This window comes from Arvicanthis niloticus, chromosome 14 (assembly GCF_011762505.2).
Source record: "Arvicanthis niloticus isolate mArvNil1 chromosome 14, mArvNil1.pat.X, whole genome shotgun sequence".
Taxonomy (NCBI): Eukaryota; Metazoa; Chordata; class Mammalia; order Rodentia; family Muridae; genus Arvicanthis; species Arvicanthis niloticus.
This window is the reverse complement of record NC_047671.1, coordinates 61,819,454-61,836,292: the sequence shown is the minus strand read 5'-3', so window position 1 is coordinate 61,836,292 and position 16,839 is coordinate 61,819,454. Positions and strand designations below refer to the sequence as shown.

Sequence of the window (16,839 nt, the reverse complement as noted above, 5' to 3'; positions counted from 1 at the left end):
CCTTGCTCGCCCTGTGAGGACTGCCAGGTTCATTTCTATCAGTGCATACAGGAGCCCTGCCAGCTCTGGGAGGGCCAAGGCCAGGTCAGAAGGCCAGGATACCTGAGACCATAGCCTTCTTACTCATTGCTAAGGTTTTCTTCTATTAGACCTTTGTTTTTGACCAGGTAGTATTGATGGGATGTTTCTTGGTTTTGTCATTTGTGTAGGAATGGCATTTAAAGCTCGTGTATAGTATAAAACCATTTTTGTCCTTGCAGTCATCTGGTGGTGTTTGTCAGCACTGTGCCATGCCATCATGACTGCTACTATTTCCATACTCCCATCACCCTAAGCAAATTCTGCATCCACTGGACAAAGTCTCCAGTCGCCCTCCCTCGGCCCCTCTCTGTCTCTCTGAACTTGGCTGGTTTATTCAGTCATTTCACGGAAGTGCAGGCATTCCACGTGCATCCTTTGGTGTCCGGCTTACTCCACTTGGCACAATGTCTCTTTTCAAGGACTGTCCATGTTAAAGCATGTAGCTGGCAATACAGTGCTTCTCTCTCTCTCTCTCTCTCTCTCTCTCTCTCTCTCTCTCTCTCTCTCTCTCTCTGGGTGTGTATTTCCAGTTTTGGGAACCAGATAATTCAATGTGTTGACATAATCACTAAAGGTTAAATTACTGTTTTTTTTTTTAATCTTTTAAAAGAAATGTTATTTTTTTTCATGTTTCTTTTTGTAAATCAACAAGTTTGGTTAACTGGGGATTATGGTCCCAAGAAGAAGGTTTCTGGTTCTGACTCTTTTGGCATGTGTTGGCATTGCTCTAGATAATCAGTTCTCAACCTATGGATTGTGACCCCCCCCCCCCCTTTAGGAGTCTCCTAACAGGCATCCTGCATATCAGATATTTTCATTATGATTCATAACAGTAGCAAAATTACAGTTATAAAGTAGCAACAAAAGTAAATTTATGGTTTGGGGGTCACTGCAATGTGCTGGGGGTCACCGCAATGTGCAGAACTGTATAAAAGGATCACGGCATTAGGAAGGTTGAGAACCACTGCCCCATCTCATCAAATAACATCTTTAAAGTACATTAAACAAACATAACGCTTACATAGAGTGAAGATTTAACTAGGGGGTTGGGCCAGTGTTGACCGCACTGCATTTGTACTTTTAGAAACTCTTCCATCTGGAGGTCTTTAGTGCAGACAGTACGCTAAAGAAGAAACAAAGGTCTTGTCCTGGGTTTGCTTTTATGTGCTGCATGAAGTGGGGAATAGTAGCAGAATGTTTGGATTGTGTTTTTTTGAAACTGTCTGTGAAGCATGTGTCTGTATCGCAAGCCATGTACCAATGGTGTGGGAAAACTAGTTCTAGCAACTTGGAGCATAGACAGAAGCAGACCAGGCAGAGACCAGAGCCATCTACCTTGTTCCTGTTCCTGTCCACTTTGCTGGAGAATGTGAAGGATAGACTTCAGGATGCCAGAACTCTGACGTTCCCCATGCTTCTCCTTTTGTTTGGTTTTGGTAAAAGCAGGTGGTGGTGCTGAACCTACTTGGGAAGGGCCTGGTTGGGGAGAGTTCATACCAGATGCTTCAGTGTCCAGCTGTGCAGAGTCTGCCATGGAGCATCACAGTCACCGAAACAGCCTCACACCCACATCTAGATAACTCAGGTGGTGGAGGCTAGGCCCCAGGGAGGGATGGGAGAGTGGTGGCTCAAGACTTCTAGAGCAGTGACTATTCTCTGTGACTAGGAGCCTGGCTGGTGCCACGTCAGTGTCTGGGATGTTAGCTGTAAAGTAATCACAGGACACAGGTTCTGTGGACTTTTCAGATAAGCAGCAAGTCCCCACTGTGGAATGTGACTTGGGATAAAGATTCACAGAAATCAGTGGAATTTCTGTAGGTTAGTACATGTGTTAGGCTGAAGGTTTTAAGAAAGTTAAAATTCAATGGTTAGAATTCCAAATACAGTGCCGGGCGGTGGTGGCGCACGCCTTTAATCCCAGCACTTGGGAGGCACAGGCAGGCCAATTTCTGAGTTCGAGGCCAGACTGGTCTACAGAGTGAGTTCCAGGACAGCCAGACAGCCAGGACTACACAGAGAAACCCTGTCTCGAAAAACCAAAAAAAAAAAAAAAAAAAAAAATTCCAAATACAAATACAGAATTAACATATTGGGCTAGGTTTTGTTTCTTTTTAAACTCACAAAAGTGTGCTCCAGAGTTGTTTTTTTTTTAGATGCTCTATCAACCTAGGGTTGCTTATTAATAAGGAAGATTTGTGACTTTCAAAACTCCAACGGGGGAAATGCCTGATAGAAGTGCGCCCCCTAGTGCCCAAAACTTTTCACAACATCCCCACAAGCACCTTGAGTAACATTGGAAGGGAAATGGTAAACTTTAAAGCTTTGGGGAAAATTCAGGTTAAGTCTCTTGTCTCTGTAAGTTCTTGGTAATGATTACAAAACTGAGAATTATTTTCCATAGAGGATCTAGGAATATGACAAAAGGGTTGGGAGGCTCAGACCCTACTAATCTATTACATATCTTGTCATTTGGAGATTTTCCTTATCTAACTACAGCAAATATAGACTAGGAAAGATTGAAAGAGGCTGGGGGCACATAGATGCTATCCAGACCCCCACAGCTTGGTGTAATGAGGCCATTCCTGTGCTGGTGGCTGGCAAGGGTCTAAGGGTGAGAATGGGATTTCAAGTGTTACTAGTGGGAAGGTGTGTGAGCATGCCAGACACAGACATTCAGTCCTCTCTGTGTGGCATTAAATGATTTAAGAGGCTGAAGACTTGGTGCCATGACACCCTGAGGAAAGGAAGGCTGACCAGAAAGGCCCATGTAAGTGATCTTGAAGGACTCTCCGCACAGTACTAATTAGCTTGTAAGTGTTGGGAGAAGATATTCAGCTTGTTGTTTTGTAACTTCAGTCTTATCTTGTTTTTGTTTTGTTTTTTTCCCCAAGACATAAACATTCCAGGGTGGGGAAAGGTTGGTACTATTTACTGAAATTTGCATTGTAAATTCTGTTCGATGCAAGCAGGGAATTCAGAACTGTAACACCTCATCAGAGCTGTTTGTGCTGATTAAATTTCTGTCTCTGGGCCAGAATTGGCAGCTTATTCTACTTAATTTTCATGGAGTAATCGGTGTTGAAAGAGTATTTCTTTGACAGTTGCCCTCGGGGAAAACTGGGCGAGGCTTGTTATTTAGGCCAGACAATCAAGTGGAAGAAAATAACGTGGACTGTAGGTCTCCAGTTCACTCTGACAGTGGCTACATTACCAGGCTCCTTTTTCAGCATTTGTAGGGGTGGGAAGGCTGGAGAATAATGAAAATTAGAAATGAACAAATCCACTTCAGAGTTCAGAGGGAATTTGAATGGTCTGATTTAAGTAAGTTGGAAGCCCATCTTTAAGTTAGAAACCCTTCCCAGAAATCAGGATTGAGTACTAGTCACGGTGTGCACGTGTGTGTGTGTGTGTGTGTATGTGTGCGCACGTGTGTGTGTATGAATGTGTGTGTATGTGTGTGTGTATGCGTGTGTGTGTATGTGTGCACGTGTGTGTGTATGTGTGTGTATGTGTGCGCACGTGTGTGTATGTATGTATGTGTGTGTATGTGTACGTGTGTGTGTATGTATGTGTGTGTATGTATGTGTGTGTGTATTCGCGTGTGTGTGTATGTGTGCATGTGTGTGTGTGTGTATGTGTGTGTATCCATGCACATTTACACACTCATTGCTCTCTGAAGCTAACTTGAATTTGAAAAGTCAGAGCTGGTGGTCAGAGTCCTACTCTATTCTGATTGAAGAAAGCATGGCCAATCTTCATGGTTACGCTGTGTGCCTTTTCGTAATGTCTGTGTCTGGTCCCACGACAGCACCCCTGTCTCCATTTCTAATGGCAAAGTCACATGTTATCTCACCCACATTCACCAGGGAGCTGAATGTCATTTGTGGTAAGGGAATGATAACGTTTTCATAGAATTTGCTTTTGTCTTTGTAATTGTGGTAGAAATAAATAAGAGTTATTCAAGCTACATTGTCAAATGGTGAAGTGTCTTATAGAGTAGTTCTAGAACATTGTCACTGATCTAAGCCAATTTTGTGCTTTATGCCAGAAACTGAATTTATTGATAAGGTGGGTAGGTGTGAGACAGAGGAATCTGCAAGTCTCTATCCTCCTCCCTGAGGATGGGACTAAAACTGTTTCAGATACAGAAAGAAGGTGGCTTGGTGTATGAGACATAACTGGGGTTAGGCAAACAGACACAATCAGCAAGTGCGCTGCATGTGTGTAATCGAAGGTCGTGGGACACCTCTTCAAAAAAAAAAAATGCCAATGCTGGTAGAGCTTTGTCCTTCTGATGTCAAAAGTTACCCAGAGGACACTTGCATAGACCCAAGTGAAGGGTCTGAGGGCTTTAGCCAACTTGAAATCAGCAAAAGTTAGCCTCCAAGTTCCTGAAAAACAAAAAGACAACCACTGTTGTTAGGTCTGTGCCATAAAGAGGAGCTGGGGAGACGGCTCAGCCATTGAGAGAACAAACCTGGGTTTGATTCCCATCATCCGTGTTGGGTGGCTCATGGCCACCTCTCCCTCTGTCTCCAGAGAATCTAATGCCCCCTTCTGGACTCCATAGGCACCGACATTCACATGCACACAGATTCCCACATATACACAGAATTTTTTAAAAAAGGAAAAAAAATATTTACAAAAAGCAAAAGAATGGAGGAGGAGTTAGTTTAAAAATGACTGCAGGCAGCAATGTGTACGGAGAGTTCTTTGTCAAGAATGTGGGGTTCCTCTGCCAAGAAGGGATTTCCTCCTCACTGGACCATGGCATTTTTGGTATCTTTGGCTAAAGGAAAGGACATGAACAAGCAGGCAAACTGCTAATTTAGGATTGCATTCATCAGTGTGTCCAAGGTATAAAGTTTTTTTTTTTGTTTGTTTTGTTTTTTTTGTTTTTTGTTTTTTTTTTTAAAGAATCAGGACTGAGAATGTAGCTCAATGGGAGAGCACTTGCTAACATGTGCAAGGCCCTTGTGTTGATAGCCATTCTTGCAAAACTTTATAAATTTAGATAGGAAACCATGGGCTGGGGAAATGGCTCAGTGGGCAGAGCACTCGCTATAAAAAAAAAGCATAAGGACTGGAATCCAATTCCCCCAAGAATCTCTGTGAAAATCTAGGTGCATGCATATAATTTGGGTATTGTGTAGGCAGAAGAAGGGGGAATGTCAGGAGGATGTCTAGACTGGCCAGATAGTCTAGCCGAAGTATTGAGATCCAGGACCAGTGAAAGACTGTCTCATAAAACAAGGTTGAACATGATTGCAGATGCCCTGACTTTTACTGCTGGCACACACGTATACATATACACAGATGCACAAATGAAAAAATAAATAAAATTCAGATCTAGCTCTGTTCTGTTGAGTGAATATGTATTTTTAAGTACTTAGCATAAGCATAAGGGTTATACACCTACCCATGTATTAGTAGGCTTGGAATTAAAATGCTGAGGTGTCAGATCAAGGCTCAGAGTCAGGAATCCAGATGGGCTGATCAAGATGTAAGGAAAACCAGCAGGGTTGTGGGGTGTGAGGCTGTGTGGAGCCAGGGACCCTATCCCTAGGCCAGAGGGAGATGGGACCTTGCCAGCCTCAGCTAACATGTGTAACACAGCACCTAGTGTGTATTGGGAAGTAGGTGACAAGCCGGAATTAGAAGAGTAGCCGAGACCAGCAGTTCCTTTCATACAGAGAAAGTGTGTTTAACCCTTGGCCTGTGGACTTCATGTGCTCTGGGAGAGTAATGCGTATGGCTCAACACAAAATTAGAAACTTACTTAAAACCTTAAACCTCATGAGACGTGTGTGTGTGTGTGTGTGTGTGTATGTGTGTGTATCTCAATTATGCAGAGGGCTTTGCAGGTGGCCACATCTGTAGCAGTGTCTCCAGGTTGGACATACCTGAATTCTGTAGCTACGGTGAAAGCTAGACATGGAGCCATGTTAGAAGGAATTAAAAATGACTTCACGACCTGCTAGAGGAAACATTGAGAGAATGGAGAGACTCAGTCGAGGTGGAGGGTGAGGAAGGAGCTTGGGTCTGGCACAGCCAACTTCAAGCACTATCAGCTGAAGACCTGCAGGATAAACATATGCATATAAAATAGAATGAAAATGAGATGTGCTCATCTCCCACTAAGCACAAGGCCATCTATTCCCCACCATTTTATTTACTAAAAACGATAAGCTGGTGGTTGAGACTCACTCACAAAATCTATTTCACAACTCATTAGTACTGTCTGAAATCACAAGGATAGAATGGACTCCAGCTGGAGCCTGGGTGGTTGAGGGCTGCATGCTGGAGCAGGGCCCCGGAGGACTCCAGAGGGAGGAAGGGGGAGGAGTGTGTAGAGTAAAGGTGGAGGACCGTCAGAGCCTCTGGACATCGCTTCCAGCAAAGCCCTGAGGACTGACCATGGTCTGGACCAAGCTTACTTTTGCCTCAGAAGAGAGTGCTGCAAGCTTCAGAAAGGGAAAGAGAAGGGAAGGGGAGATAGAGGAAAAGGAGAGGAAGGAAAGAGAGAAGAGTGATGGTAAATCATGGGCCTAGATGCTGTGGCACAATTCTGAGTGGACCCCAGCCGAGGGCTCACTTGCTGCCCCTGTGCATCTCATGCTTCTGAGATGCTTCCTCTAAAAGCAGAACGGGAGTTAGTCTGGGTATGGGTGAGATGCAATAAACACACACAGCCCATTTCTCGGCTGAAGGCAGGTACTAAGCTGAGGGAAGAGACACAGAGTAAATATGTGAAGGCTCAAGAATAAATATTAACAGCAAACTGGGGACAAAGTCTAGAATATGAAATGGCACCAAAGAGATGGTTTGTTTATCATTCCATGCCTGAGTTCTTTTCTCTGTCTTGCCATCCCATTGTTCCCAAGTAATTCCTAGGTGAGACCAGCTGTGGGGACACTTGGAGAAAGCAGGAGCCAGAGGATGCCTAATAGTCTGTTTAGGAGAGACCGTGGTCTCAAGAGGATAGGACCAATGATGTCAGGTGTGGGAACTTTGCAGAGCAGGTTAAATATGCTCAGCCTTTCAGCTGCAAAGCCTGAACGGGGAACCTCAGATGACCTTGAGATGTCAAAGAGATACTGGAGAAGTGTGTGTGTGCACTCGAGAATGTGTGCATGCATGGGTACCCAAATGTGTGTTCATCAAAAACCATGTTTGAGTGAATGCATGCCTTAGAGACTGCACTTGAGACTTAGAAATCCAAGCAAGGTTAAAGTCCAGGCCCATACTGGCCATTATGTACTGCTTGCACAGGACCAGATTTAGAGAGCCAAACAAAATACACCAAGCCCAGGTCCCGTCCTGGCCACCATGGCAGGACCAGTTCAAATACACAGACAACAAAGGCTCAAAAAACTGCTGGTTTGGGGGCTACAGCCCCTTTAGAAGGAAGGTCAGAACTCAGGGCTCAAACTGAGTCAGGTGGCTGCCTGCTTAAACAGAATGGTTTTTTTTTTTTTTTTTTTTTTTTTTTTTTTTTTTTTTTGGTGAGACTTATACAAAAGCCAACATTTCTTGACATCATTTTCAAATTATCCAGGATCTAAGCCAGTGGTACTTGTCAAGCAATAAGTTCTGAAAGTTTCATCTTGTTGGGAAAGGAAAAACCAGTAGATCCCAGTGCCAAGGTGATCCAAACATTGGGTTTGTGAAAGCTTAAAAATAGTTTTATAAAAATGTTTCAGGTTGAAGATAAATAGAAATATATAAAGTCCATGCTAAGTAACAGATTGAAATAGAAATAGGAACTTAGCAAAATATTCTTATTGGCAAACAGATTAAATTCAAGCACACCAATGATTTTGTGATGTGTAACTAGCCTCATCACAACGATTAAAGGCAGGGCTGATCAGAAGAGGAAAACAAAAGATGACCCAAATAAATGTTACAAGTTATCTTAGTATACATAGCTCAAGAGAAAGGGATATAGATCAAAAAAGTGCAGACACTAATCAAAAGAAAACAAAATGTAGCAATATCATTACAAGAAAGTAGAGTTGAGAGAGAAGAGCAGTGGAAAGGATATGACCATGACTAAGGGCTTGTTCTTTCAGATGACCAGAGCTTTGACATACGTGGAGCCCAAGTGGAAAGAATTGGCAAGAAATAGAAAAATCCCATTTTATCTGGGGTCTCCACTCTCCTCTCTTTACGATCAACAGACCCGATCGAATGAAAATCAGCAAGGCTATTGGGGAACTGAATAGCACCTCAGCCAGCCAGCCCTACCAGACATTTCCAGAGCGCTCCGCCCAGCTGCAGCAGAATATGTGCCTTTTCACATAGAGGCAGAACAGTCACCAGGAGAGGCCATATCCCCAGCCATGAAATAAACCATAACAAATTTTAAAGAATTGGAATCAGATGATGTGTTTTCTGCTTGTAATGGAATTAAACTAAATCAGTAACAGGAAGATAATAGGAATATGTCCAGACACTTGGAATTAACACACTTAGAGTCACCCACGTGTCAAGGAGAAATTCTCAAAGGAAATTAGAAAATAGTTTGTACCAAATGAAAAGACAATGTATTAAATTTTGTGGAATGTGATACATGGAGGGAAAATTACAACATCACAGGCTTAGGCTAGAAAAGAAGAAAATCATGTAAACACCCATTTTTTTTTTTTTATAAAAAGACTAAAAATAAAAGCAATCTAGAAGGTAGAAGAAGGAAATAGTAATTAAAAAGTATAGAAATTGAAAAATAAGAAAAATCAAGGGACAAAAAAAATCTGGTTATTTAAAAAAAAAAAAATCAAAACTATCAAGAATAATGTGGATGTGAGAGAAGACAGCTGTTGCCAGCACTAGGAAACAAAGACAAGACCTGCAGTTTCCAGGTGACCAGCAGAGTCAAGTCACTAATAACTCTAAGTTTAAAAATGAACAGCTTAGGAAAGTAGACCCTTCCCTTACTGACCACAAACCCCGAAGCCCTAGATGGAGGTTTGCTGGTGTAGCTGAACTACTGCTGCTGATAACTTCTAAAGAAAATAACTGCAGTCAACTCCAGAAAAAGGAATCTCTAGGCCCAAATGGCTTCCTGGCAAGGTCTACCTAACATTTCAAGACAAAACAAAACCGATGTTATAAAATCTCATCCAGAAAAAAAGGCAGAGAAACACTTCCCAGCTCGTGTCATGAAGCCAGAGTCCCCATGATGTGAAAAGCAGACAGACAGATGGTACAGACCAATCTGTGTCCCGGGCAAAGATGTGAAACTCCTTAATAAGATGTTAGCAAATCAAATCCAGCAATAAATAACGCGAATAATGCACCATGGCCAAATGGGATACAAGGCTCATTTGATGCCTGGGCTTCAGGCAGCATAGACCGTCATAGCAGCTCTCTGTGGAAAAGACACGTTCATGTCAATGAGATTCATGTCAGTTAATGTGAAAAGGCACCTGGCACACGTCATCAGTTCATGATCACAAAACCTCATAGGATTCTTTCCAGAAAGTCACAAAAATCTGCTTCCAGCATTATAACTAATGGTAATGAGCTAACTGTACTTCCCTCTTGATACTGGATACAGGCAGGGCATGAGTTTGACATTTTCCTTTCCTGTTGACTATCAAGGCAACATTGTAGCTACCATAGGAAGAACGGCTCAGTTACAGGTTTGTAAGGAGGAAACAAAATTGGTTTTTCTTTTTCATTTCACAAATAACATTATTGCCTGTATAGCCAATGCTAGTAAACCTACAGAAACAAAGCAAAAGCCAAAGCTTCCTACAACTAATACACTTAACATAGTATAGGATTCGAGAACAGAAAAAACAGGAAAGCCATTGATCCTATTACTAATAAGCACTGGGGAATGGAAAAATGAAAAACAAAGAAGCTATCCACAATAGCTCCAAAGGACAGGAACTACTTGTAAATTTAGGAAACAAAAACCTTAAAACACATGCCAGATCTATAGCTGAAAACTAAGCACAGATGAATGCAATCAGAGGAAATCCACCTTAATTAACCTAATAGATTTATGAATTAGAAGTTTACATGCTAAAGGTGGTTTCTCAAAATTTATCCATAAATTGTAACATTCCAGATTTTTCCCTTTTGTGTGTGTGTGTTTGTCTATGTGTCTATATGTGTGTGTCTGTCTGTCTGTCTCTGTGTGTGCATGTGTGTGCCCGTGCCTTTGCTAGAGGTTGATGACAAGGATCATCCTAGCTTACTCTTCATTTCATCCAGGCAGGTGTGTTCAATCAAACCCAGAGCTCACCTGTATGTCGAGTCTGGCTAGCCAGTTTGCTCTTCACTGGGCTGGAATTGCAAGTAGATTTCGAGGCACTTCTGTGAGATCATGGTGGCAGGGCAGGGGGCATCTAAACCTCTGGTTCTAACCTGTGGGTCAGAACCCCATGGTAGAGTCAAATGACCCTTTCACAGGGGTCACCTAAGACCATCTGTGGATTAGATATTTACATTATGATGGTTCATAACAGTAGCAAAACTACAGTTATGAAATAGTAAGAGAATAATTTTATGGTTGTGGGTCACCACAACATGAGGAACTGTACTGAAGGTTCACAGTGTGAGGAAGGTTGAGAACCCCTTGTCTAAACCTAGTCCTCAGGTTTGTGTTACGAACAGTTTAGCCATTGAAAGTGATGTGGACAAAGTGCTTCCAAACTTTGTACAAACTTATTTGAAAAGGAACAGAAATAGCCAAAATAATACTGTGGGAGAAAAATGACGTAAGAGGACTCGGAATACACAAATATAGTCTTAGCAGGAAGCTATGATTGAGATAATATGATATTGACAAATAGTTAGATCAAAGGACAGACATTGACCCACACAAACGCAGGCTGTGGATTTTTCTAATTTGCAAAAAAGCATTGAAATAAATAAAGTCTCTTAACAAATGGTCTTAAGTCAAGTGTACAATTAAATGACAAAATAGAACTTTAAATTTTGTATAAATTTATCTCAAGATGGATCATATATAGCTAAATATAAAAAGTAAAGCAGCAGTTGTGTTAAGAGAAAGTCTTGGAGACTCTGGGCTGGGTAGGAATGGCCCCTTAAGACCCCCTGCCTTGCATCTGAGAGAGGTGAGTAGTAAGGGCTTCCAGCCTTTGAGAGCTGAGGGTCATCATGCACTTGAACTCAGGGTGTGATTGATGTGGGAACACTGAGGGGGACCATTCTAACTGGGTGCTTACCAGTGCTCCTGCAAAGTGGGCATCTCATTGCCACCGTCTCACTTTTTAGATACACCGAAACACAGAAAAGTCAATAGGTTTTATCTGTGACTGAACAAGGAAGGTTCCTAAAGGATCTTTTTTTGGGACTAGGGTGCCACCACCACCCTCTTCAGCCTGTTGTGTATTTGAAAACACAGATCAACACATTTTATGGCTTCCTGTGACCCAGACACAGGTGTGTTACCATGACACCTACATTTTACTTGGGTGATTTTATTCTCGGGCCCACTTGCGGCTTGGTGGGTCTTTGCTGTTGATTCCTTTTGCAGGGTCTATTCAGTCGAGTCTCTTTAGCGCCACCTTGTGTTTAGAGTGTGTTGTGCAGGAAGATAGCTCCTACATCGGAGCTGGGATGCAAAGATCTATTTAGAAGGGCAGGGTTTAGATTATCCCAGCGTTAGGCCAAGGCATTAATCACAAATCTCCACCTCCAATCTGAGAAGCCGACAGAATCAACTTCTTCACTTTTCCCTCTTTTTAGCAGTGACCCAGCTTTTCACATCTATTGTATTGTTAACAGTGGCCCCTGAGCAGTTTGGGTAGAAACCATGATTCCAGTGTTTAGGGTCTTGTGAGGGGAGAGAAAACCTTACAGAGTGGGTTTCTCAGGAGGCCATCGGGTCCAGTTAACATCCTTGTGCCCCTAGGCTGACTTAGCAGACAGGCTAAGAGGGACTGAGGACCAGGAAAGGGCTGCGGCACCAGTCTCTAGCACTGGGTAGCTGGCCAGTTTGTCTTGAGAGAAGGGGAGGAAAGGGAAAGACAGGAGACTGAATTCTCATTCTCGGAGCTTTGCAGAAGTGGGGACTGGCCTCTCTGAGGGAGGAAGTGATGGACTAGTAACATGTTCATAAACCACAAAAACCATCATATATTTCATTTGCCTAGTTTTTGACCTTTATTGCTTGCTTTTCTATTGCAGAAGTAACATGTGATGTGCACAGTGGGAAAATATAGAAAGAGAAGAGAATGTGCATTCAATCCTAATGCTTCCTGTGTTAGCCCCTCCTTTTCCTCCCCTCTGCAGTGCCATACACCTAAATGAGGCCCCGCCCACTGAGCCACAGGCCACTCACAGACAACTCATCTTTTCTAAATACTGATTGGGGTATTTTGTTGAATTAAGCCAGGCTTAAACTTTTATGCTTGCCTTGTAATTCTTTGCACAGAAACATTTTACAGGGTAGGTTGTGGGTTTGGCTTGCTATGTGTGCCAGATTGCAGCAGGTGAAAGGTTTTACTTGTGGAAACAGGACTTCGGGTTTTGTTTTTAATGTAGATGCCCTTTATTAAAACAGGCTCTCCAAGTCACGTGAAGAGACATATAAAGAGGGCCAAGTCTCTTAGTGCAGGCACCTGGAAGGCCAGCTCTCCGGACTGCAGAGATGGCCTCTGCCACTTGGTAGGGGTAGGAGTTTGGGGTGCAGTCCTTCAGTTCTCAGCGCCTGTTTATTTGTGTCCAGTAGAGCAATGGCTGCCTGTCATATGAATAACAAACAAGTCAGTCCTCAGAGCCTGTTCCAGTAAGGTTGAAATGAATGATAGCGATTTTTTAAACATTTGCAGCACAGAATAGCCTTACTACAGGGTTTCTTCCAAACCTCTATGCCTTGACTCAGTGACATGTGAAATCACTTTTTTGACCTGCTTAGTATTTGACTGCTGAGTGATGTTTAAAACACCCTTGCTGATTGAAGGGATAATGCTACATCCCTAGTGTTTAATTTCATTTGTTTTGTTATAAGGAGAACAGTCTCTATGCTGTTATAATTTTATCTTTTGTTCTAAGTGTTATGAGTTTGTAATATAGTATGGAAAAGTAACAATATTATACATTATATAAAGTAACAATATTATACATTATACAAAGTAACACTATTATACAACTGTTCTACCTCTCCTTGGTCTTTGTTTTATATTAAAATTACCTAAAATTCTACAGCATTGTAGAGTGATTGTGCAAGTATCATTTTGAGAATATTGCTGGGGCTACTGAGATGGCTTAGCAGGTGAAGACACCGGCTGCCAAGTTTGATGACCAAAGTTCAATCCCTAGAAACCACAGAGTGGAAAAGGAGAACCTGATGCCACAGCATGTGTGCACCTGGATTCCCACACATCAACAAATGAAAAAATTCTGCTTTTAATAAGAATGTCTCTAGTGTTTGGTTGCTAGCTAGAATATGTTATATAATGTTTATTGTGTTGACTATGTATCCAAGATACTTCTCTTCTTTTAGCATTATGTATTCAGATGCAGTTTTCCTTAGAATATCTGTTTGCCTGTTTGCTCTTTTGTTTGCTGAGGAATGATGAGGTTAGACATACATTTGTCTACCTAGGTCCCAGAACGGAACCTATTTTGTGTTGCGTTTTTTGTTTCAATCAGTGCCATTTCATGTAGATTATTTCCTAAAAAAAAAAAATCTCAGTCTATTCAGATGGTTATCCTTAAACTAAGAATGAGCGATCGTTTTATTTACTCTTCTGTAATTTCCAATTTTCCAACTGAGATGTGAAGGTATGGTAGGCATGATTTAAGGAAACCTGATTAATTAGGATAGTCACCACCTCTTTGTGCAGTGTCTGCAGTTAAAATTATTTTGATGTTAATGAAGCTGTTTAAAATAATGCATTGCACTTCCTTCTTGGAGAGTGGTGACAGAAGACTGATCAAGTTTCCTTAAACTAAGAATTTAAGATTTGGAGTGTGACAGGTTATTTGGGGGTTCCCCAGGGCCATGTATGTGCATATTAGGTATGTGCTCTGTCAATGAGCTACAGTCCCAGCCCTCTTTGCATTTTTAAAATTTTGAGACTCCATCTCACTAAGTTAGGCATGCTGGCCTTGAACTTGTGAACTTCCTACCCTGCCTTCCAGAGTAGCTGGCATCACAAGTCTGTGCCACTATGCTTAGCCAGGAGATTTATTTTTAAGTCTGATATTTTCCATCATAAAATTTTTAAATTTAAAAAAAAATTCAAAGCAACACTTAAATGCAGGGCTGTCCTTTCTCTAAAAAACTAAAATTGTATTCACTCTGGATGTTTCGACAAGACACAGGACCTACTGACTGCAGCCTGGGACCCTGGTTGTTTTGGGAACTCTTATGTGCCCTCTTGGTTCCAGATGCCATCTCATGTTCATCTTAGCCCTGTCTTGGACAGCATACACAACAGTATAGAGAATCATGCATTTATACATCAAGATGCACAAAGCCAGCAATGACTGATGTCAGTGCTGTGGTTAGATCCTCCAGATGCCAAGAATAGCCTCCAGTGCTTTTAGTTCTGAAGTGTGAGATTTCAGAGCTTCACACTTAGCTTCAGAGTTGATGTCCTTACCAATAGACAGTGCCCTTAACGTGATGAAAATCTCGGTTGACCTCATGACCACTTACACATAAACCAATAACATCTCCTCATTTCTTTTCCCTGTCTGCAGCATTGGGTCAGATTATGCTGTATGTGGATGGGATGAATGGAGTCATCAACCACAGCGAGACCATCCAGTGGCTTTACACTCTTGTTGGGTCAAAGGTAAGACCAAGGTTTTGTGTGTGTGTGTGTGTTTGTGTGTGTGTGTGTGTGTGTGTGTAATTTTTTTTTCTTTTTTGGACTACCTTACTCAGTTTGCAAATCATTGGTTCTTTGTTTAAATCCTCTTTGAAATGTTTTTGCAAAGAGCAATCCTATTCAGCTTTGTTCAAGTCCTGTCTTGGTATAAAGGATGACTCATCCTTTGTAGATTTTTTTTTTTCAAGCTCAGTTTAATCACAGATAGCTTATAAAATTTTATTCTCTTAAGTCGTGATCAAATGCCTTTGACACTTTTGGTTTCTAATATTTAATTAAAATAGTATGTTATAGATAAAGTACCTATGTTCCCCTTACATTTTGTGACCTCGGGTAGTAGGGTGCCACTGGTATAGGTCATAAATCCTAGGCAAGAGAGCCCAGTGCCATTCCTGGGCTCAGACTTCCTTTCCCAGTGTTGTGATGAGGAAAATTTTCCCCCATTCCATAGTAGAGAAACTATTTTTCCTTGGGCAACTGACAATGTTTTTTCCCATATCTTTTGGCTTTGTTTTCCATGGAAAACAGGAGCAACTCTGTCTTGAAGCTGGGCCAGTGGCCTTGGAAATGGAGTGGAATGCTGGGTCTATGAGGTTGAGTTAGCTAGGCCAGAGGGAGATTTGTATCTGGTCTCCTGTGTTGGTGTTTTCTGTCTTCCTTACATTTGCTTGGAGGCCTCCCTGGCCAGCATGTCTGTCTGAAAGTAGGTCTCTTCATAACTCTCTGACTAATGTCTATGACCTTAAAATCTGGAGAGATGGGGGAGATTCTTTGAATTAAAAAGGGACTTTTAATACGTGTTACAACCGGATCTTGGTGGCTCTTTTTGCGATCCTGACAAGACTGGTGTGGTGACATCAGGGCAGGGAAGAGAAGGGGGTGCCATGGTCTGAGTGTATCCCCTAAACCTAAATGCTAGGGGCTCATACAGCACAGTGGAGAAGATGTGGCCTTGTGTGGGGATCTCAAGTCATAAGGACTTCCTTGATGGTGGATTGTTGCTGTCTAGCAATGGCCTGAGAGAGTAGGCTTGTTCTCTGCTTTTATCTCATGTCAGGACATGACCTATGTCTCTTCTGGTATCTGCAACAACCAGTTGCCATCTTGAAAGTGGAGGGACTGACTCTCTCTTGCTTGTACTATAAAGATCTTACATGTGTCCCTGTTGGTCAACATATGTAATATCTTCTCTTCTAAAACAAACAAATAAACAAACAAACAACTAGTTTCAGGTCTTTTGGGATAGCAACACTAATGGAAAGTCCTAGAGAAAAGGAAATGTTAGAAAGAACTAGAAACAATGGGGGAGGGGATAAAAAGACATGGTGGCTCATATCTAAAATTCCAGTGCCTGGGCGTGTGAGACAGAGGATTACCACAGGTTCAAGGCCAGCTTAGTCTATAGTGTGAGATCCTGCCTTAAAACCCCAAAGGGAAAAGTACAAAGAAGAGATGGGACAAACAGGAAGTAGCAGAGTCATTGGCCTGTGTGTCACCACAGCCATGTTGATTTTTTCTTTGGACTCACTTTGCAGGGAAAATGAACTGAACAGGGGAACAAGGGGAAATCTTCACTGTATTTTAAAATAACATGGAGAATCATAAAATCAGAAATCAACATAGGAACCACGTTTTCCCTAGCTTACTGGGCCTCAGAGTCCTTGCTTGCTCTAAGGTCCTTCCTCAGGCTTTGTCTTGGGTTGACCAGTTGTCTCTTCCCCACCCACTGACTTTATTAGCACTAGATTCCATAGAACATGTGCATTTTCTCTTCACTGTTCATTTTTCCCAAGAGCCAGTCTTTAGCACTTGCTGACTGCCAGGCATTGTGAGGCTGGGCAAACAGAGTCTAGTGAGCTTGTGCCTTGGTGCCTAAGGTCCTGCTTTTTAAAAAAAAGTGAGGACAGGCAGTGGAGGCAGGGGTAACTACTGATGATAC

At 42.1% G+C, this 16,839-nt stretch overlaps 1 protein-coding gene across 9 annotated transcripts in view; it reads left to right on the top strand.

Annotated features, from left to right (window-relative positions):
• The window catches only part of Fhod3 (formin homology 2 domain containing 3), a 400,629-nt gene that overhangs the window by 223,630 nt on the left and 160,160 nt on the right, over positions 1-16,839 (top strand). For all 9 annotated transcript variants that reach the window (XM_034518100.2, XM_034518098.2, XM_076912886.1 and 6 more), the window contains exon 6: positions 14,770-14,864. In XM_034518100.2, coding sequence (XP_034373991.1) covers positions 14,770-14,864 — 95 coding nt within the window. The remainder of the gene's footprint in view (positions 1-14,769; positions 14,865-16,839) is intronic.